This window comes from Neopelma chrysocephalum, unplaced genomic scaffold, assembly GCF_003984885.1.
Source record: "Neopelma chrysocephalum unplaced genomic scaffold, ASM398488v2 Primary Assembly neopelma1_62, whole genome shotgun sequence".
Classification (NCBI taxonomy): Eukaryota; Metazoa; Chordata; class Aves; order Passeriformes; family Pipridae; genus Neopelma; species Neopelma chrysocephalum.
This window is the reverse complement of record NW_020897719.1, coordinates 892,940-914,815: the sequence shown is the minus strand read 5'-3', so window position 1 is coordinate 914,815 and position 21,876 is coordinate 892,940. Positions and strand designations below refer to the sequence as shown.

General features: G+C 37.5%; 1 protein-coding gene across 12 annotated transcripts in view; it reads right to left on the bottom strand.

Annotated features, from left to right (window-relative positions):
* FAM19A2 (family with sequence similarity 19 member A2, C-C motif chemokine like) overlaps positions 1-21,876 on the bottom strand; it is a 195,969-nt gene that overhangs the window by 57,836 nt on the left and 116,257 nt on the right. For 11 of the 12 annotated variants that reach the window (XR_003534028.1, XR_003534035.1, XR_003534029.1 and 8 more), the window contains one exon: positions 2,479-2,585. Coding sequence is in view for 1 of the 12 variants with exons in the window: in XM_027682194.1 (XP_027537995.1) it covers positions 2,479-2,585 (107 nt within the window). In the remaining 11 variants the exon portion in view is untranslated. Of the gene's footprint in view, positions 1-2,478; positions 2,586-9,260; positions 9,324-21,876 lie in introns of those variants that run through there. The other variant, XR_003534033.1, reaches the window with a different exon arrangement.

Sequence of the window (21,876 nt, the reverse complement as noted above, 5' to 3'; positions counted from 1 at the left end):
GACCAATCACAGATGAGGGGTCTTACAAAAAACAATCAGGTAGGGAGTTAACAGCCAAATAAGGAAGGGGTTAACAAAAGACCAATGAAAACACCTTAGGACATCTTCCCAGGACACTCCTGCCTGGGAGATAAGGAGTTTTACAGAGGGTGTCGGGAAAAAGCAGTGACTCTGCAAAAAGCCATCTTAACACGTGTTTAAACAACATTAAAAACTTCTGATTCACCAGTCCATCTTCGGCAGGACTTTTTCCATAAATCCATTGCTACAGAAACTCACACATTTCTTGGTATTTGGAGAATATTGGTGAACACAGTCAAATTCTCCTTGAATGTACCTTAGCTCTGTTTCTGCCATGAGAGTAGGAGGGAAGATTTTCTATGACATGACAGGAAGTTAAACTCCCAGTATCTTTGGAAATCAATGGTATTTGAGCTGCATAGCTCTGATTTGTGCTTTTTAAAAAATTCCCCATATGCAGTGAGTGCAGCTGATTTACTATATCCACAAGCCAAAATATTAGGCTCAAAAAATCTGAATATTTTTTCTTTCCAAAAGAAACCAAACATGTTCAATAGCTGCTTTTCCAAATTAAACACTCAATTCATGCTTCTTACTATTATTTTTCCCTTCAAGATTTATTCATATATTTTGTTAAAGGCATGAAAAATTACAAATTAAAGAAAAAGAAGCTTTTTGTTAACTTGTAGGAATGTTAAGAAGTCCCTAAAGCTAATAATCTGATTTTGCAGGGGGGCTCAGGCACGTATTTATTTTTTTATCAAAAAAGATTAAGTTAAATATTTCTGAAGTTATTTCTGTTCTAAGGCTGAGGCTTAAATGCTAAATACTCTCCAGATAATTAATAGTGTAGTTCTGCTGGGGTTTCCCTTGCACAGAAAAGCTAAAATTGGTGGTGGATCATTTTATTCTCAATTATGAAGCACTAATTCCTCAAATAGTCCTTAGGATCATAATTTGTTTCTGTGAAATACTTGATGATAGGTTTTACTCACCAGATTTTCAAAAAGAGTCACAAGCAGACTTTGGAAAAGTTTGAATTCAATTGAAGCAAACACAGCTTGACCAGTCCTTGTGTACGAAACCAAAATGGTCTGTACATGGGCTTTTTGATTTTTAAAGAAAGATAATCAAAGACAAAGAATTCTAAATCCAGGCTAGGATATCTTGGCTCTTTTCCAATAGGCAACTAAACTGGGAAGCCACAGCACAAATCCATATTTCAGTTTGGAGGGGGAACAAAAGCTGAGCAAAGGGTGTCAGCACAGTTGTTATCTGGCATGATGTCCATCTTCAGTGGCCCGCAGGACCACATCAGAATCTGTTTTGTCTGCAGCCAAATTACAACTTGCACAAGACTTTGCAGACAGTGTCTCTGCAACCTGAAGTCCTTAATCATTGAGGTATTTTGAAGAAAAATGTCCTCACACAACAGAAAATACCTGCTATATAAAAATACCTGTTCATGAAATCCTATAATCAGAGTGAACATTATAAAATGTACACAAACACAGAGAAATTAACTGACTGGTATTTTTGGAATCCTTTTCCTGGATTTAACTCCTTAGGTCTTGGTACTGTTCATGTTCCATTCCTACTTTATCCAAGTTGTTAGAGTTTATTCTGATCTTGTATAAGCAGATAAACAGACACTATATGATGAGAAATGGAGTTCAAAATCACATTATACTGCAGATTACATTTCAAGTTATATTAGCCTGTAAGAAGACATTAGTATGTGAATCCAGAGAGCTCATTCCTTGCATAGGATTTACAGAAACACACACACACAAAAAGAGACCTTTTTACAAGCTTCTATAAACCATCACTGCTTATGCTGGTGTGTATACATATTGGAATGACCATATTGGTTGGAATGACCAAGAGGAAAGAAATCTCACACTGTCACAAGCTACCAAAGTTCCTGGTCCAGTGTTAGGAGTGAAGTATAGAAGTCAGACAACACTGCAAAGCAGCGGTCTTTTTTTGGTGATGAAACCATCACATTCAGCACACATTATCCATGAAGTTAGCCTTGACAGATAACTGCAAACAGTCGCATCATAAATGTTACTAAAACTTGTTTCTTTCTAGGGTTCATTCCAGGAATTCATTTGCAGCATACCTATCTGCTAACTATTTTTATGAGATAAGCAGTATTCATTATTTGATTTTTTACTTTACTACCCTTTTTTTAGCATATTTTCAACTGTACCATCATTGGAAAATGACCTAAGTCAGAGAATGCTGAAAATGGCACTGAAGTACTTAAATTCTCAATAAATTAATAAAAGTCTATCTACTGAAAACTCTCATTCTTTAGTACTGATTAGTGAACCAATATCAGAAGACACAAATACATGTAAGTGAAAAAGGTCACATAGACTAGACACTTCTGAATTTGTTGACAGAGTCCACAGATACAAGAGTATAATAGAACAGAAAAGAATTTCTTACCTTTATGATGATTTGCCCCAGATGCTAATTTCCCCCACAGCGTTATGACAAATATTATTATTAGCAGTTTTCCTTTTGTTGCTTTCTGTAAGTATCTCTTATTCATCCTGAAAACAAACATACACAAAAATAAATATTATCTTAAGACTTTTTTAAAAGACAATTTTGGCTTAATTCAGGGAGAATCAACTAAGTTTTTATGAGTGTCTGGCTGACAACCCTCAAGTCTTAAATCTTGTTTAGCTCTAAATGAGGTACACCAAATAGAGCAACAGTATAACCTCCCTCACTGGTCTGCCAGCATTCCTTCACCCTGGTCAGTACCAGGCAGATTCAACATCATCATCGTTTCTCTCAAGGCACAAGCATTATTCATAACTACAGCAGACTCCAAGGCTGGTGGTAAGGATGAATCCATGCAGCTATGAGCAGGTTTTGATAAATAGAACAGTTTCACTATTGTGTCTGGGGCTGGTCATGGTCAATATGGTTTTTTCTGACCATACTGCGGTCTTTTTAACTTTTGGGATTGTGGCTCTTTTTGAATTGTGCCCACAGGTAATAAGGCACTAACAGATTTGAACAGACCTCTAGCACACGTACCAATCCTCCCACAGAGAAATAGTGTTAGGAAGACATGAATGGTTTGGAAACATGGACTCAAGAAGGGCAGATTCACTAGTCTCTCTCCTGTCTACCTTTGGGTAATGAAAAGATTTGATTTACTGCACCAAGAGAAACTTCACACACCTCCCCTCATCTCGCTTAATGATGTTTTCACTGTGACAGCAAGCCACCATGGTGGTTCAAGCACAAGATAACACATGACTTTACTATCTTTCAGTAACTTCCTCCAAAGTCAAAATGCCCTCCTACCTGCCAAAAAGACAAGTTCAGGGATGTAGGCTCCAGTGCTTAAAGATTACAGTTGTGCAGAGAGTGGCAAGAGGTATAATAATGAATCCCTCTCACTTCATTCTCTGTAGAAGAACCCTAGGGAGCTGGCTAAGAAAAAGCTCTGCACGATGATCATGTTTCTGCTGATAGGTCAATAGGACAATGATGCCTATTTCAAACCACTTACACTAGAAAAGCTGCAAATTTGGTCACTTGAACAAAATTGTTGCTGTGGAACTAGGTTGCCTTTCTGAGCAGAAAAAGTGCGTTGCTTCAGTATGGTTGCACATTTGTTTCCTATTACGTTCATAAGAAACATAAAGAAATTCAAGCGCATGTCTTTTGCTCTGTTCATGTACAATGCCATCTTGGGCAATCACAACTCCATGAAATGCAGACTGCTCTAATACAGAATTAACCAGTAGTGTGTTCCAAGTCCCAAATCATTTTCCATTGCTTTAAAACAATTCCTTTCCTCTGAACAAATTTCTTTCTAATAGAACATCATGTGCTGTTAAGGCAACACAAACGCCAAAACTCCAATCATGATTTCCAGACTTGAAACCAGACCACTTCACCCAAATCTGTCAGTCTTGCTCTCCAGGAGATTGATGAGATCTTGTTAAGCACCTCTAACTTTCCACATCAGGCTCTGTGTAAGAAAACACAATTACTGAAATTAAGAACTCACTGAGAAGTGCACCAAACCCTTTTAAACCTGAATTCAAAGCAACAAAGAACTCGGCATCCTTTTACAGAAGTAACACATCTACAGTGTGTTTCCCAGAGGTTCAGATAGCAAAAGGAGAGACGAGTAAGCAAGTATTGTAGCTAGGATGGTGCATGTGCCTCTGAAAGCCTGACTGATTAATAATCACAGGGGAAGTCATAGTGTGCTGTGAACCACACCAAGCTCTGCCTTCTTGCACTGATTCCAGTGACTTTGGAGTGTAAACTGCATATTCATCATCAGCTCCAGGTTTATGAAACACTCAAAGCTAAAGGGATATACATTATTTGCCACTGTAAATAAGAACAAAAAAAATGAAACTGGAATGCATATTCAGCATATGCTCTTTCACAGCTCTCTCTGTGAAAAGAATATGAATTAACTCTTTCACTCTGGATTCTCATACTGCACCTGTTATGTTGCTGGTTCCAAGTCATCTCTCATTAAAATCAAATCTTTCTTCCTCACCTACACAGCACTGCTCAAAATCCAGTGGGATTTGCACCATTAAAGCAAGGTTGACTCTAATACAGTTTCTTCCTCTATTCTGCTGATGCCAGATTCACTCACTGTGCTGCGTGACTGGCAGCAAATGCACATCAGAAAATACAAATGTATAAGGAGAAACAGGAGCAGCAAGGGAAAGAGAGAAAACCAACCTATCTGCCTGTGAACAGCAGCCCATCAGGACGGATGGCAGAGAGAAGATACAAACCTCTGCACGCAGCCCAGCACACCCAAGAGGAGTAAGCCAGCTCTGAGTGAGAAAAGAATGTTTTCTGCAAAGTAAGGGAAGGGTTTCAGCTTTAATAAAGAAAATCTGGACTCAGTGCCATTGCCAGGTTTTCCAATCATGAGAAAAACAATACACCATTTTTGTACCACAAGCCTATTAAACTATTCCGCACTAGTTATCTGTGGTATTTACCTTTAGAAGGACAAAAATCTAAACTTTTTCTATAGTAGTCCCATAATAGGCATAATTAACAGAAAAGTCAGTGCAAGTGAGACTAATGGTTCAGAGGCCACCAGCAGAAGTACCAAAAAAAAAAAAATCTGAGCAGATAAAGCATTCATAACATACAGCAGCTCAAACAGAAAAAGCTGGAAGATTATGTTAAGCTTCAAACTAATTATGCTGCATAATCCTAGACCTAGACCTGTGATTGTGTGCATTGTCTGCTCACAATGGTCAACCCAAGGACAGACGAGAGGCTGCATAAGCACAAACAAGGCATGAAGCACCCTGTTCTCAGCAGTCCTGCTACACATAGGGGCCACATTGTAGCAATACAGCCATAGAAATAAAAAATGAAGGGTTTGTACTACAAGAAGCTGAGTGGTTGGGAGGCATGCACTTCAGCAAAGCAGGCCAATAGCTAGTAATTAAGGAGAGGCCATAAGATATGCTCAGTATCTGAGTGCATGCATTATCACCCGGGCTCAGAAACTCTGATTGTGGTTATTTTTTGTGCATTTGCAAAACAGCCCATGATATAGCACTGAGTAGACACTGAAACTAGATATCATTTGACCTCAGCTCTGAAATGTAACTATTGGCCTCTTGCAACCCTGATCCATGTCAAGCAAGCGCATCCAGGAAATAAAATTTAGTCCATTACAGTACTGTTATTACGCTAACATAACTGGCTGTGTTAGAATAAATGAGCTCTAAAATGAGGTCTACATTTGCTAGAGGTGATGCAGAGCTCCACAGACAAACTATAGCTATTAACCTGAATGGTTTTCACTTTGAGACATTTTTGTCTTCTATTTACCTTTCTTTCTGCAGAACCTCTCCCTCACTATGATCCATACAGCCTTCAATAATGCCACATAAGCCAAGCTGATCCAAACGGAGAATAGCCATACTATAGACAAGCTTACATTTAAAAATACATTTTACACAAAAATACAAGTTTTATGCATAACAAAAATTTCTTTCAGTTTCAAACCCCAGCATATTGGAAATAAACCCAAGGAATTCTCAGCACTTTCACACAGAAGAGTTCAATTCTCAATGTGCTTTGAGGCAAGGAAAAAATAAAGATAGCTCCTTTTCTGGTTCAGGGACTCATTCAAAATATAACAAAAGATGTCACCCACATAATTCAAACAGGCAGTGGCTGAGTGTGAGATGGCTCTGCTGTGCCCAGCTCTTCACTAACACCATAACACATGGAATAAATTCATAGGATTTGTTGCTTTTCCTCCCTAAGATTCCTTTTCCCTGAAGCACACTTCATGAGACCATCACCAATCTGGTACCATGTACTCAAGAATAGACTGTTTTGGTGATTAGTGACAAAAAACTGCAGGAGTTTTTTCTCAGGGTGAAACCACATCTGATCTTGCAGAGAAGGTTCACGAGTTGCCATGTCAGCAGAAATACTTCGCCTCGGCCTTTGTGGCTCAAGAGCAGCAAACTGAATATACTCCTAGGTTGCACAGGCTCTCCTCGTGACTGCTCCACCTCACTGTCAGCTCCCTCTCAACAGCAGACGTGGTCCAACCATTCAGCTGTACTGAAAATACCATACACAGATGTGTATTTTCAATGTAGCATCCATAAGCTTTTGAGTTTCTACTTCCTTCCTTCTTTGCTCCTGGGCTTGAGATCAGCCACCTTTCCAATAGTTCAGAATTAGAGGAGAACCACATGGGAACTACCTTATATCGTATTGCCAGTGCTAAATTGCCTTGCTTTCTGATTTTAGGTGAAGTGCAAACACATGTAATCTTTATTGTCAAGGAGAAAAAAACCTGTAAGGAAATAATAGCTTTCATTCTTCCTTTAAAAGTTTATATACAAATAAAATTCTCACCTGTTTCTAGGAGTAACTGCATTTTTCTCTGTTGCTCCTTATCTTTCTTTTCTTTACAAACATCAGCTTCTGTGAAGCTGTTCAAAATTCATTCATTCCTGCTTTACATATGTGGAAAGTTTCACTGTCAGTAAGATCCATTTTCCTTTTGCAAACACATACACCCTGTGAATGCAAGTGTTCATAAAGAAGTGCCGAAGCCTATTTCTCTACTGAATCATGACAAAATGCTTGAGACAAAAACCTGATAGAAAATTAGTCCCACATCCTCTTACTTTTCTTTTTATGACAAATATTTTATTTGCTACTTCAGAGAAAGCCTAAATGAGTAGCAGAAATCACTTGAGACCCCAAGTCTCTTGTATATAAATAATGCAGCCAGTTAAATTATGTTCTGTACTGTGTTGAATCTTACATTAGTTATTAGTTGTGTTAGTTTCTACATCTCACACAATGCAGGTATTTGCAGTTTTATTTAGCCTTTCCTGTGTAGGCTAGTGCAGATTTAAAAATGCCCCTCTGGTGAATAAGGTCACTTTGCAAAAGTAACACCGATGTGACCCCTGTGCATTTGCATATATATAAATTCCCTCTGTGACATTCCTGTCACGTTTGCTCAGTGAACAAGTAATTTGCCACTCTCGTTACTTTAGGTACAAGGTAGCTTGTGAAAATCAATCTCCCTTCTGCTTCGTATATCACAGCCTATAACAGACACAAAAAAAAGTTCACTTTGATTCCAAAATGAAGCTGAGGGACAAACATGGACCTGTTCTCACAAGCTACTTTCTTTGATCAAGGTTGGCAAGGAAAGAAAGACAACAGGCATTTAGCCTAGCAAAGCATGTGTGCAAGTTTGGAGCTGGCTTCCTGCCAAGTCTCCGAAACTTGACAACAGAGTCTCCTTCCCAGAGAGGGAAGGAAAAAAAAACCCAAGTAGCCAAAGGTCTAGTAAATATATATATATATTTTACATATAAAACAGAGATATACAATGAGAATTATATATATGAATCTATGACCCCAAATAGCTTCCCAAAGGGAAGAGGGGGGAAGGGAGAAGGGAAAAGGATAAAATAGGGGGAAAAGGGACAAAAACAAAACAGATCTACACGATCTAAAAGCCCGGCAACCAGCAAACTGAAAGATTGGTAAGAGCTCACCACTTCCCTTGAGAGAAAGCAGTACGTCTGGACACAGCCCAGCACTCTCCCCTCACGCCTGGCCGATAACAGCAGTTACTGTAGGCCTCAGCTCCGGATAAGCCAGACCAAAACAGGGACCACCGTTCTCCAACCTCGCCGGAAGAGAAGAGAGCGAACTCTCTTATCAATGCCTTATTTATACCCCAGGTTACATAAAGGAATAGCATTGGTCACCTTCCTAGTTCCTTCCTGGTTACAAGCTGGTTTCCAGGAAGGCCTAGACTAAAACCATCACAGCATGCCAGCCTCAGGTAGAAGACACATAGGAAATCTCTGCATGCAAAGCAAAAGGGGTCAGTTTTGTTGGTTTTTTTTTTCCAAAAATTGTTGTTTACTAGTGTGGATCTTTCAATAGTCAGAATAAGTAGCCATAGAGAGCTTAGCCCCACTACTGAGAAATATTCAGAAACAGTTAAAGCACTGTAGGCAGACCAATACAGTAATGTTGCCACTGTTCCCTTCAGCTGAAGTTTAACAGTGGAAGCAGATTGAAGAATTTTAGGCTTTAATGCCATAAAGAGGGCTTTTGAAAGGCTACTGTGCTAAGACTTAAGACACTGAGGCAAATGAAATCTTCTTGCCAAAAGTATTTAAGCATATGATTGATATGCATGCCCACGCTTGTCTTCTATTTAAATCAGTGTAACTTAAGCACATACTTAAATTTTAGCACATACTTTGCCAGAAATATATGTATACAAAATGAGTTCTTGAAAACTGACTATTGAGTGAGTTTTTATAAGAAGAAACAGTTTCAAGAAAAGAAAATGTCTCAAGTATCTGGAAAATAAAAAGTTATGGAATATATGAAAACATGCAATAAACTAAAAACCATTCTTATTTACATTCTTCAATTAGTTTCCCAGTAGAGGGAAACTGTAGACAAATGCACATACAGGTAATTACATTTGCCAAGTCTCATAGCACTTGGATGTCAAATTTACATATATATTATTGTTTCCAGAATCTGATAAGCATGAATGCTCAAATTATCAGAGGTATAAAATACTTTAGCCACCTAGCTGCATTCCATCTCCCAGCTAGAAACACTGAGAGATGGTGGAGAAAACTTATTTCTTCCAAAAGGGTATGTATGGTTGTGATGATATCACCTTGAAAACTTACATGAAACTGATAAATGGTCTTCCCTCTAAACTACTATCGATGTTAATCTCCCCTGTTTCCAGATTAACCCAGTTCTTTGTAGACATAGTTGATTGTAATTTTCACCTTCATTAATTTTTCAATGCAACACCTAACTGAAAGCAATAAAGAAAACAAAGAAAGAGTAAACAAGAAATGCACAGCCCTCCTAGCCAGCTTCAACTCAAACAACACAGAAGTATTTAACTGTGTATATATTAAATTTCTTTCTTGGTCATTTCATTAAGACCAGCAAAAGAGTGTTCACCTGAAGAACATTGATGCTGACACGTTACTCAGCACAGAGAAAGAAAATGTCATGAATTTTGGAGGGGTTAGATTCTATACTTCTATGTATTTATGAAAATATAAAACTAACAGTAATAATCTAGCATTAGACCTATACGTGCCATTCATTGTGGTTTTAAGTGCTAATATAAAACATTACAGAATATTTAAACATCTAAGATATTCTAATATCTTTAATCTGCCCAGCGATGTCCTACACCCTTGTGAAATAAATTCTGACTGTTAAGTGTTCAGAATTAGAGGGTACTTAGGTTTCAAGTTTCATCATTCCCTCTGACATTATTATGCCACTTTAAGCTATTTCTCTCCCAGTTTCTATGCTTAAGGGAGCTTTAAGTTGCAGGGGGTACTAGCTATTCACTTAATCATCACGGCAGTAGTATTTGCTTACATCTTATATGTGATCCTCCTGCAGATGATTATTTTCTTTACTCATATCTCACTAACCAATCAAAAGCTTAACTGGAAAAAAAAGGATAACTGTGCAGTGGGCTTTGAACAAAAAGTCTCACTGAGACCTGAATCACTATGTGATTTCATAAAGGCCACCGCAGTTGCAGAAATAAGCCTCCAAATCCATCAAGGCACAGAAAGCATCAAATATTAGTGGAGAATGGCAACTAAGTGCCCATATTTAATAGCAAGGATGAAAATTATCTGGACAAGTGTAAGCCTAATATTCTGACCTCTTCAGTTTGCAAGAGCTTTGAAGGCTTTGAAGAAAAAAGACAGATTATAGACAGGGAAGTAAATAGAACATAAGATAAAATGCAGCAGTATTACGAAGGGTAGCTTGTGCCAGACTAACTTGACAGCTTTTTTGATAACTGATTTTCCAGACAAAGAAATGAAGTAGATATAATTTGTCTGGATTTAGATAAAGCATTTTCTACTCAGCAGAGGTATGCCCACACAGGCACATGAAGAAAATATGAATCTTCATAGAAAAGTAAAATGGCTTTTCTCTCTATACACTGGGTTTTATCAAATATTAGTGGTTTTTTGGCCCTGTTATGTTATCTAGTCTTTTGCATAGACTATAATAACTAATGCTATCTTGAGAATCATCCAATATGCCACATAATTTTGACTCTCAGTCTCTACTCCCTTGTCAGTGTTTTGAAACTGTAAGAAATTATTAATACCAGCTCAAACTGAAAAAAAAAATATAGTATTCCTGTGATGGCTTGCTAGGAATGAATTCAAGTCAGGTCAGGATTTGCCTTGTGATAGCTGAAGTATCTACACGGCACCCAGTCTTCCTTGAAAAATCAAATCAATTTCTCACCCCCTTTTTAAATATCCTCTTTTGAAGGGTAGCAGCAGCTATGTAAGAGTCACATAGACCTACAATCCTGATTTTCATCCAAGTGAGTCTACTTCAAGAAATAATGCACTCTCCTTGGTATGTACTACGCCAGTCTTGCAATGGCATTTTAATATGGCAAGGAGTTCATTAAATAGCCAGTCATAACCAGCACTTCTTAAAAGTCTATACCCAGCTTCCTGCTGCATGATATGTAGCTTGAGATTTGTAGGTAGAGTACAACAGGAGAATAAATGACAAAACGAATCAATAAACAGTGTGTTGATTCTCTAGTGCCCTGAATCAGAGACTCTTACAAGGTGCGTTTATGCTGGCATTTCAGTTTGAAGCTGGTCTTCACTTTTCAAACAAATATTCATGTTGTCTCCATTTATTATGATCTGGATCACATCATGTAATGATTCTGGAATGATTCACAGCAAATTAATCCCTTTTAGATGAAAATAAAGCAGAAGATGAGCCCAAGAGTGAACCTAATGCACTGCAACAGTTTAGGCGTGTTCAGTTCTAGGGACAAGGGTTGATCAAAAAAAACCTTCTTCTCCACTAAATTAATATAATGTGGACATCATGCCCTCAGCAACAGCAGTTTGGGTCTACAAAATCACTTCTGGAGGGATAAACTGTTTGCAGCCCTATAATCTCATGAGGAAGGAGATAATTATTATAATTATTTTATACTTGGATAAGATGCCTTTTTGGTTGTGATTAATCTGAAAAGCCTTTTCAGATCCTCAGCAAACCTCAACAGCATGTTAAAAGGGACCTGTCACTCAGGAGGCCCTTAAACAAGTTTGGATCTGCATTTTAGGGCCATTATTCCTACTGTGACACCACAGCAAAGGGAAAAGACAGCTTGTGTACCAAAGTCAGGGAACAGTTACCTGCAGTATATCCCCCTAATTTAGCACACAGAGTACAGAATAAATTACTTCAAATTACCCAGTGAATCGTTCCTTTTTGTGAAACAGTAAAAAGCTTTTCTTTCAATGTAGAAATTTTTTTTCTGTCTTTTTTTTCACAGTGAGTATTGCCTAATCTACAAGCAACTCTACTGTTGAAGGTAAGTACAATTCATTGTAAAACTGTCAAACTGGATGCTTTACTGGCTCCATACCTACCATTCTCAGCCATCGGATTATTGACAGTTTTTTCCTGGTCTGGTAGCCAAGCTACCAATAACAACACCTCTAAGATGAGTAGGTTGACCCTTTTAGGTGAATAACAGAAAATTACAGGCCAAAAGGGAAAGCCTAAGAAATTGTTGACTGGCAGTGGGACAGACACTGGCCAGCAACGACCTGCCCTGCTCACCCCACTACATTTCCTGGCCCAGAGGGAAGGCAGTGCCTTCATGCCATCCTGGCAGACAGGACTTGAGCTAAGGATTGAGCCTAAGTACACTTCAATTGACTTTATCAAAAAAAATATAAAGGTCATATTCATAATTAGATCAAAATTCTTTTATTCCAGCCTAGCAATGTAAAATGTCCTTAAATCAGAAGTTATTAGAGTAAACTATTTCTGAATCAAGATGGTTTTGTTCCCTAATTCATATTTGGCCCAGAAAATCCACAGATGTTACCATATTTACAACAGGTTTAACTATTTCTAAAAAAATCTGCATTTGCATTCTTATGCATGCATAGTAGAACAAAAAAAATTATTTACTTTCATTTGTATATTATTATTTAAGAGGCCTATGTTCATTATACTTTCATAACAACTGCATTAACAGCACCAGTATTAGACACAAAGATATTCAGAATTTCATACATCTTGTTTCTAAATAAGGGGTTACAGCCAGTGTTTGTAGTATTTATGATTAAAGAGAGGCCTTTTCTTTTTACTCTCATTCTTCATTTTATAATGATTAATCGGAACTGTCTTGGAACTTGACCAAGTAATGCCTATTTTACTGCCAGTAACAATCTGAATTTGGTAACATACAAGAGCAGTACAGTCCACTATGATTATTTTAGTGCTGTCTTAGAAAGGCTTTTTATGTGTCTCTTACAATAAGAGCATTACTCTCTAAATGTGCAAGACCTGAAAGGGATATTTAGGTAAGAAATAGAATTAGCTAGTACAACATAGGAAAGGTCATAAATGAAAGACAACAGAAAATTACCCAAACTTCTAAAGATAAATGGTGAGGTAGAAGGGTTTAGAATGCTGTTTAAGAGAAATCATGACTTAATTTTAATAAAGGAGCATTACATTTTACAAGAACACAGATATAATACAATACATACATTACTTACTAAAAAAAAAAATATTATAATATTTCCATAACATTTCAGCCATAAATATAGATATTGCACTGCCATCACCATCAAAGGAAATGATTATGTGTTTGCCAGACTTGCAGGAAATTATATGCATGATACCGAGATCAGCAGTTCATTATATGCTGCTTTAATTTTGGAAAATCACCACAGCTTTCATAATTTGAAAAGAAAAAACACAGTCTAAGCCGACATGTACTTCCTTCTGCATCAGTTAGTTTTATTTCATTTTAACAGCTACCTGCCTTGCGCTTCCCACAATCCATGCCAGTGAAAGGTGAAAACTCTTCTTAAAACACCAATGCAAGAAAGGATGTTTTCTGGTTTTATATTGCTCCTTGCATAATTTGCAGTTGCTATTGCTAACAATGGGCCTCCAATTCAGTGCCCTGTTGCACAGTGAAGTAAGCACAGCTCCCCCAGTGTTTCTCTAAGTCTTTAATAATTGGTGTTTCTCTGAAAGCTCCCAAAGTCCAATAATTAGATAAGAACTTCAATTTTAATTATCCTTCACAGTGTCATAAATAACATGATTTCTAAAGGCAACAAAAGGATTTATTTCCAAGTATTAAAGCCCTGAGAATCTGAAAAAGATAAACCTAAATTTCTGGACAATCAGATTTGCTAAGTATTGCCAAATTTTTGATTTTGAAATAATCAGTGGAGTTTACATATTTATGCTTCTTTTTTCAAATTATCTACAGATGCTTATGGAAATTCATTCTGAATAGCTATATTAAGTATGACAAATTCACTTACATCACTGTTGTTCGTGTCTAATTAATGTAAAAGCTGAACTGGGAAGGTAAACAATTTGCATAAAACAAGTCACAAATTCTGGAAAGGAGAATTTTCCTATAATTTCTTTATGTAAGCTTTGAAATTTCACAGAGAAAAATGAAATTGAAATTTCAAGGTCAAAATGGATTAGCCCCCAAGTGAATTAAGAAATGCTACCTAAACACTGAAAATTACTTACCAGAGAAATAAGTATCTTTAATAAAAAGCCCTTAATATAAATAAAAATAAAAGTTTATTAATTAAGAATGCTTCTTCTGGGTTTTTTTCTGGTTTTTTTTTAGTAGGTTATAGTATGTGCCCATTCCTGTTTCAATGGTATCACAGCAATGCATGTTTTGTTTTCACCATCTAACCTAAATGCTCTAAGACTCAGTCTCCTGTGAATGACAGGAAAGGGGTAAAATTCTCATTTCAAAAATAAATCTCGAAAAAAGAAGAGCCATGAATCTTTAAAGTTCTTGTTTTCAGGTACTTCCAGTGGTAGCTGGGTTGCTCTTGTATATCCAGGCTAATGTATTTTATTTGATGGTGGCAATTCAAGCTTCTTCAATAGAAAAAGGAGGACCAAAATTTATTTGAAAGAAGGTATCTAAGGGACATTTCTTTGCACACTCAATGACACCAGTGTCCTTTTACAATCATATGTTTTCATTGTACTTCACCTAAGATAACATAGAGCTGATGAACCTGAATTACATGCCATGACCTCAAAGTTTAGCAGTCACCTCAAATTATTCGTCATAATATCAACTGCAAGATGTGCAAAGTATTTACACGAGCGTACAATGGAATGTAGTGGGAAAGAAACTCACCCAAAATGTATTGTTTCCATAAATATAAACCACTATATTTATTTGCAGTGCAGTGCAAACCAGATTAAGCTCATAAAATACCAATTCTTTGTTCAGCTATACTGAAAATCTTTTACATGAGGTAAAAGATAAATGGGATATTTCTCATGATGACTGTAATTCAGAAATACTCATCAACAGGAAGTATAAGAAAACGAAAAGTTAGTCTCTGAGCCTCAGTATATTTTTTTTCTATTTTGCTCTGTTCCTCTAAGTATTATCTTTGTCAAATACCATTTAAAACTGAAAATGCTATGTTTTATTATTGTTGTCTTCTAGTTCGAATGATGACAATAGGTATATATACATTACTGATCAGAGAAGTAGGCAATACAGAAGAGAATTTTAGTTCAAGCTAACTTAAAAAATACACTAACTCTTCTTTTCAACTTGGAAAATGCATTAGAAGAGAGATGGAATTTGTTTACTTATAGCAAAAGGAATGTTCTATAGCTCACTTGCTGAGAAAATACTGTTTCATTGATTAAAAATTATACAGAAATTTGCACTGAGGTCACTTAGGCAGCTGTGAAAAGGAAAAAAATAAATCAAACTAAATAAACAAAAATCAGTTACCCGGAACATGGAAAATCCACATTAAGGTCCCTGAAGGGAGCTGAAGGAATGTATACATTCATCTCCAGAAAAATATCCCCTTGAGTACACAGTAGTGTATGGTACTCTCAGATTCTTTAGCTAATATCACCCCTAGAAACCTTTATTATTCATTGCAACATCAAAAATATGTATTTCAATTCCTGGTGACTGTCCCACCCACCAGACTGCAGTCACTCCTCCTCTGAATCTTTATGGTTTATATAAAACATAAAAAAGCATTAAGAGATAATCTTTGGAGCAAGCCCTTCACACTTTCACTGCACTATCAAATTCCTCAAGACAAAAAGAGAGATCTAAACTTGTGGGCCCTATGTCTTACGGGAATTTTGTACAGAAGCAGCTGTTTCTTCTAATTTTTGAAGACTAAGACTTTGTTTTGTTATTTTATACTGTCAGTAAAAGAAAGATAATGTTTTCTTTTGGTTAAATATTTTGTTAAATGCAAGCACAAAATTAATGAAAACCAAAAATATTCTTTCAGCAACAGCAAAACAGAAAAACACTTTCATTTAGGATTTATCACATGAAACCGTGATGAAAATCAAATGATATCTTGAGATCTTGAGTTACCACGGAACCTTATATTTTCTTCCCTTTCCCCTGTATATATCTACATCTATATCTACATCTGCATCCTCCTGGGAGTGTGCAGTGGTTACTGCCTCCACCAGTACATTATCCTTTAGATTCTAGCAACTGGAGATAGAATATTCCTACAAGCCATAATGATTGTTCAGTCCCAGCAGACAATTTTTGACCAAGGTACCCCTAACAGTGGACTCCAATCATGTCCCTATAAATCTAATCCCTGTAAAATGCCATATTCAGTTTCCCCTATTTTTGCAGAACTCTAGAGCACCTGTAGAATTATGAATTGGTTGGCTACAGCTAAAGCAAATTTTGGAGATACAATTTAAAAGTCAGTGCACAGCATATTTCACGTACTAAAAAAAAAAGGTATTATAGCTACCCAGGTTAAAAAAAAAAAGTGTGAAAAATATCCCTTAACTACATGTTCAGTAAGGCATGTCAAAAAATCAAAGAATCAGAATGATTAGAAATTATTTAAATTGACATTCCCAGAAGTAGTATTTTTCTATTAATAGAAGAATCAGTAGAAAGCAACTGCCAGCCTCACAGTTCATCAGAAGTATCACCTAGCTACATTTCATCAAAAAAGACACCACACCAAAATGCCATTATAATCCAAGATTCAAGAAAGTAATTAATCTCTCTATTTATGAGCCTATGATGTAGCTGGTTGCTGTGCAATGTTGATTTAAAATCTACTAAATGTCTCTTCAAACTCTGATTCTTGAAAAATATTCAGCGTGATTACAAAAAGTGTTTAAGTTTATAATAGCTGTTATATTAAAAAGTGGGAGAAACTATATTTCTTAGCCCTCTATCATTTTTTTCAGCAATATGAGAAGAAAGATCTATGCTTTCCAGAAGTAATCAAAGGAAGGAGAGGCTAGACTTAATAAGAAGAAATCTGAGCCATGCATATCTACCTATCCTCCTAAAGTACCTGCCACTTCAGTTCAAGGTGGAATGACTTAGAATTTATGAACATCATAACCAGAAAAAAGTAAAACATTGATCCTGCCAGGATGTACAGGGTATGGAGAAAATGAGACTTTTCTTCATAGACTTAAAGAATCCTCATTAAAGAGCTATTTTGTTCATATCAGTCAACACCTTGTAATGTAAACCTCTGATGAACATGCCATGCAGAATTCTGGTATCTCTCCTGTTGAAACTTCAGCTACATACCTAGCTTTTGTTTGGCAGGAAAAGTCTAATTTCAAGACAAAATACTGGATTTTCACAATTTGAAGAAGAGAACAACCAATTAATTCTATGATGCTTTATTTCTGCAGGATAATAACTAAGTACTGTCAATATGGGTTAAATAAATCTGACATTTCATCTTTTATGCAAATACCTTGACTTCATTTTATTCTTAAATCGAACAAAGATAGGGTATTTACAACAAATCTTTGAATGGACCATAATGGTTGATGCGTATGTTTATAATTTCTCTGAAATTATAAATATATATTTTATAGAGAGCACTTTGGTTTTAGGAAATGGAATCACTGCTTTTGATTGTGCCATCAAGTGTCAGAGTACTATTAGTATAAATTGAAAACATACCCAGTGACTACAAGCCTGTTGCCTTGTTATGAAATTTGCAACACTTCATGAGATGAGAGAAAAATTATTGCCCAGAAGGCTACATAGAACCTACATGGCAGACACACACTGAAGATTCAAAATAAGCACCCCAAAATTACTTGGAAGTTTATTCCACTGGAAGTAGCTCTTTTAATAAAGGTTATTACAGATCTAGTTGAGCTTCATGTCTGTGACTTCCTATTCAGAGTATATCAACAACATGGAAGCAGTTCATTTTAAAATATCTATATTTTCAGCATGTCTTCACTAAAGTAGGCTGATACTATGTTTGTAAATAGTTAGCTGTATTTTTAAGACATTTGGCTCAGCTAAACTGAAGAGCTAAGCATGGAGTAATCCCTAAAACACTGAAGAAAACATCTCTAAGGTATGAGAACTGTTGCTGATTGTGGGCAACAAAATAATTTCTGAATCGAATGAGAAAATGCAGATAATCTCTAAAAAACAAGAGACATTATCAGCAGACTTATTCAGTTCAGTAGCTGACACACTTGACTATGATTTGCAACAACATTTTGATCACAAAGGTTGCCACTCTCTCCCATACAATTCAAAGTCAGAGACTGGATCTCAGCGTCACATCAGAATTTGTTACATCAGAGGAAAGGCAGACCTCTAAATGCAGACACATCTAGCACTCCAGAGACTGTAGAAGCATATTTTAAGGGCTGAACATCCAGAAGAAAAACTGGGTTCATCAACAGATTCCCCCATCTTCTTCTCCATGAGACATAAGATTATGAGTGTCACACCACCAGAAAGGAGCAGGAGCTTAGAATTGGCAAGGGCACCTTCAGGCAGACCTGTTCAGAACACTTAAGGACACGTCACAAAGTTGAACTATGTACAAGTAACATAGCAACCAAACATTATCCGGGAAAGAAAAGGTAGTAAAGCGAATTTGGAAACAGTTTGCAAGCACAATTCTGGAAAGGTAGCTGCAGCCTCAACCATTCTCTAGTCTGCTTTTAGTAGACAACAAAACTAAAACATAGTTTTAGCCATATGGGTTGGGAGTCACTTGTTCTAACTAAAACATTTTAAAGATTAAATATCTAAATGTCTACACCTCTCTTAGACATGATGGAAGGGAAAAGAGAGTTTCCAGAGGTGGTTTACAGCAGCTTAATACTGGTACCTAAGGGCTGCTGAATCATCCCAGGAATTGCAAGTTTCCCTCCATTCATTATAAAAGGAATTAAAGAAGCTAGTCTAGACAGACAGATCTGCCTTTTTAAGGCTGGATGAGATGAAGCTCACCCCTGGAGTCCTTTACTTATCCAGCAAGAATATATTAAACACCCTGCGATTTCCTCTTTTCCCATGGTTTTGACAACTATCTCCTCTTGGTAGGAGCAGCAGCAATGAACTGTACACCTACGCCAGTTACTGAAGCGTGTTTGTTTGAAAGCATTATGTTCACTGTATTCTTCTGCTGTACAGAGTTCTCCATGGAAATTATTCTTGATAGAATACCCCAAGGAACTAACTCTGGAAACTGGACACCCAAATAAGACTTAGAAGCGAGTTTATTCCTCAACACCATTTTCCAGAATATCTGAAGTCCTGACCTATCCTTAAAAGGTATTGTATACTTGTTAGCTTTCCTTTATTACTGTAAAGAGCAGAAATGACATTTCACCCAGCAAAAGCTGTGATGTCATTATTCCAAGAACTAGAACACCACCCTTCTATGTCCTTGTCCAGGCCTTAATCTCTGTAAGATCAGAGGACTGCTAAAATTTCTGCAGTTGTTGCTGTGCTCTAAAAACAATCAAAAAAATCTAAAAACAAAAGTCAGAAAAACAATCTAAATAAAAGAGTCCATATTATACAGACTTATGTATTTTACAGCTTTTTAAAGACTTGAAATATAAAAATTTGCTTTTCTACTTAGAATTTAACTCCTATTGCTTTGAAATTCATCACTAAATGAGGGTGTTTGATGAGTATCAAGAGTTTTGTTTTACCTGGTAACCAGATGGCAATTCTTTGTCTGAGGTTTGGTGTTGTTTAGCTGGATTTTATTTTTTGTTCTTAATAGGTATGGCAAACATTGTATCCTGCTACTACTATATTTTAGCATATTTAATTGCCAGGTTCACATGAAACCGACTCACTGCTTTTCCCAAGCAGATGGTGGAAGCTGATTTTAAAACTGTAGCGAGACTTCTTTTCCAAAATGCCTGCATAGCTTTATGAAGTCTAATTGCTGTTCAGTATGCACACTGAATAACAGCTCATGAGCATGTCTGCAGTTAGAGGCCAAGTACGCAAGATGTTGAGTGCTCTAGCCTAGAATCCTGCACTGGGAAAACTTTTTGTATCTAAAACTCAGCACATTTCAGTTTCTGTGGGACTGGGGCTACACCTTCAGTTCCTGGGAGACATAAGGTCTTAATAAACACTGGTGTCCATTTTGGACTTTATTATTTGCCCTTTCATTATATAGCTATTTTTTATTAGGTTTAAATACGGGCACTTTACAGCTATACATGTCAGAAAGGCATACAATAAAAACTAATTTTTAAATTAATTCTGCCAAGCTAAATCTACAGGTGCTGCAAAATGAAGAGTGACTTAAAAGAATGGTTTAAAACTGAAGAGTTTACATGAACTCAACTTAGTAAATAAATATGAAAAAGAACATTAGGTGACATAAGTCAGAAATGTAGGTCCAAATATCTCCCAGCAGTCTCTGAAGTTCACATCTGGATCTGAACCCAAACCTCATGCCTCACCAATCATTATTAACTATGAAGTAATCTTCTAGAATAACTTGTGTGCTAATAACAAAAAGAAAACCCAAAAAGTAGTAAAACCACCTCTTGCCAACCCATATATAGCACAGGAATACAGCTAGAGCAGTGCAGGCAGAGTTGGCAGTGCAGGCAGGGGGGGCAGTGCAGGCAGGCGGGGCAATGCAGGCAGGCGGGGGAGCAGTGCAGGCGGGGGGGCAGCGCAGGCAGGGAGGGCAATGCAGGCAGTGCAGGCAGCGCAGGCAGGGAGGGCAGCACAGGCAGAGAGGGCAGCGCAGGCAGGGAGGGCAGCGCAGGAATAGCGGACGTCCTGAGCGACGTTCTGCCCTAATTGCCCATGAACTGGCTCGTCTCAACATCGACATTGCTGCTCTCAGTGAAGTTCGCCTTCACGAGGAAGGCAGCTTCAGAGAACATGGTGCCGGTTACACACTATTTTGGTCAGGTAAGCCCAGAACCGAAAAACATCTCTCAGGTGTCGGCTTCATGATCAAAAACTCTATTGTCCCTAAACTCGAAAATCTGCCGACAGGTCACTCTGACCGCATTATCTCCCTACGCCTTCCACTAAACAACAAGCAACACGTTGTCATCTTCAGTATATATGCCCCAACTCTCCAAGCTGACCTTGCTGAAAAAGATAAATTTTACACTGACCTGCGCTGCCTTACCCAAAAGGTGCCCGCAGATGATAAGATCATTATCCTTGGTGATTTCAATGCCAGAGTAGGTAAGAATTTTGAAGCCTGGAAAGGAGTATTAGGCAAGCATGGTGTTGGAAACTGCAACGATAATGGTCGACTTCTGCTAGAATTCTGTGCGGAGCAACAGTTTACCATCACTAATACTATCTTTCAGCAGAAAAATAGTCTGAAGACAACCTGGATGCACCCCAGGTCTAAGCATTGGCACCTCATTGATTATGTCTTGGTGCGACGGAGAGATGTCCGCGATGTCCTCCACACCCGTGTGATGCCCAGCACAGAATGTCAAACAGACCATCGGCTTGTGCGCTGTAAACTCAACTTTAATCTCAAATTCAAACCCAAAAGGGGCAGTATCCCAAGGAGAAGACTCCAAGTTAACGATCTCCAATCAGCCACAGTAAGAGAAAGATTCCAGGCAAACCTTCAAACTAGGCTCGAAAACCATTCCACAGATTCTGCAGTTTACTCCCCTGAAACAATTTGGCATCATATTAAAAGCTGCATCCTGCAATCCTCTGAAGAATCCTTAGGGTTCTCCCTCAAGAAGAACAAGGACTGGTTTGATGAAAACAATCAAGAAATCCAGGAATTGCTCAGGAAGAAGAGAACTGCCCACCAAGCACACCTTGCACTGCCATCTTGTCACGCAAGAAAAACAGCCTTTCGTCTTGCAAGCTCCAACAGAAACTCCGTGACATCCAGAACAAGTGGTGGACCGATCTAGCTGCAAAAACTC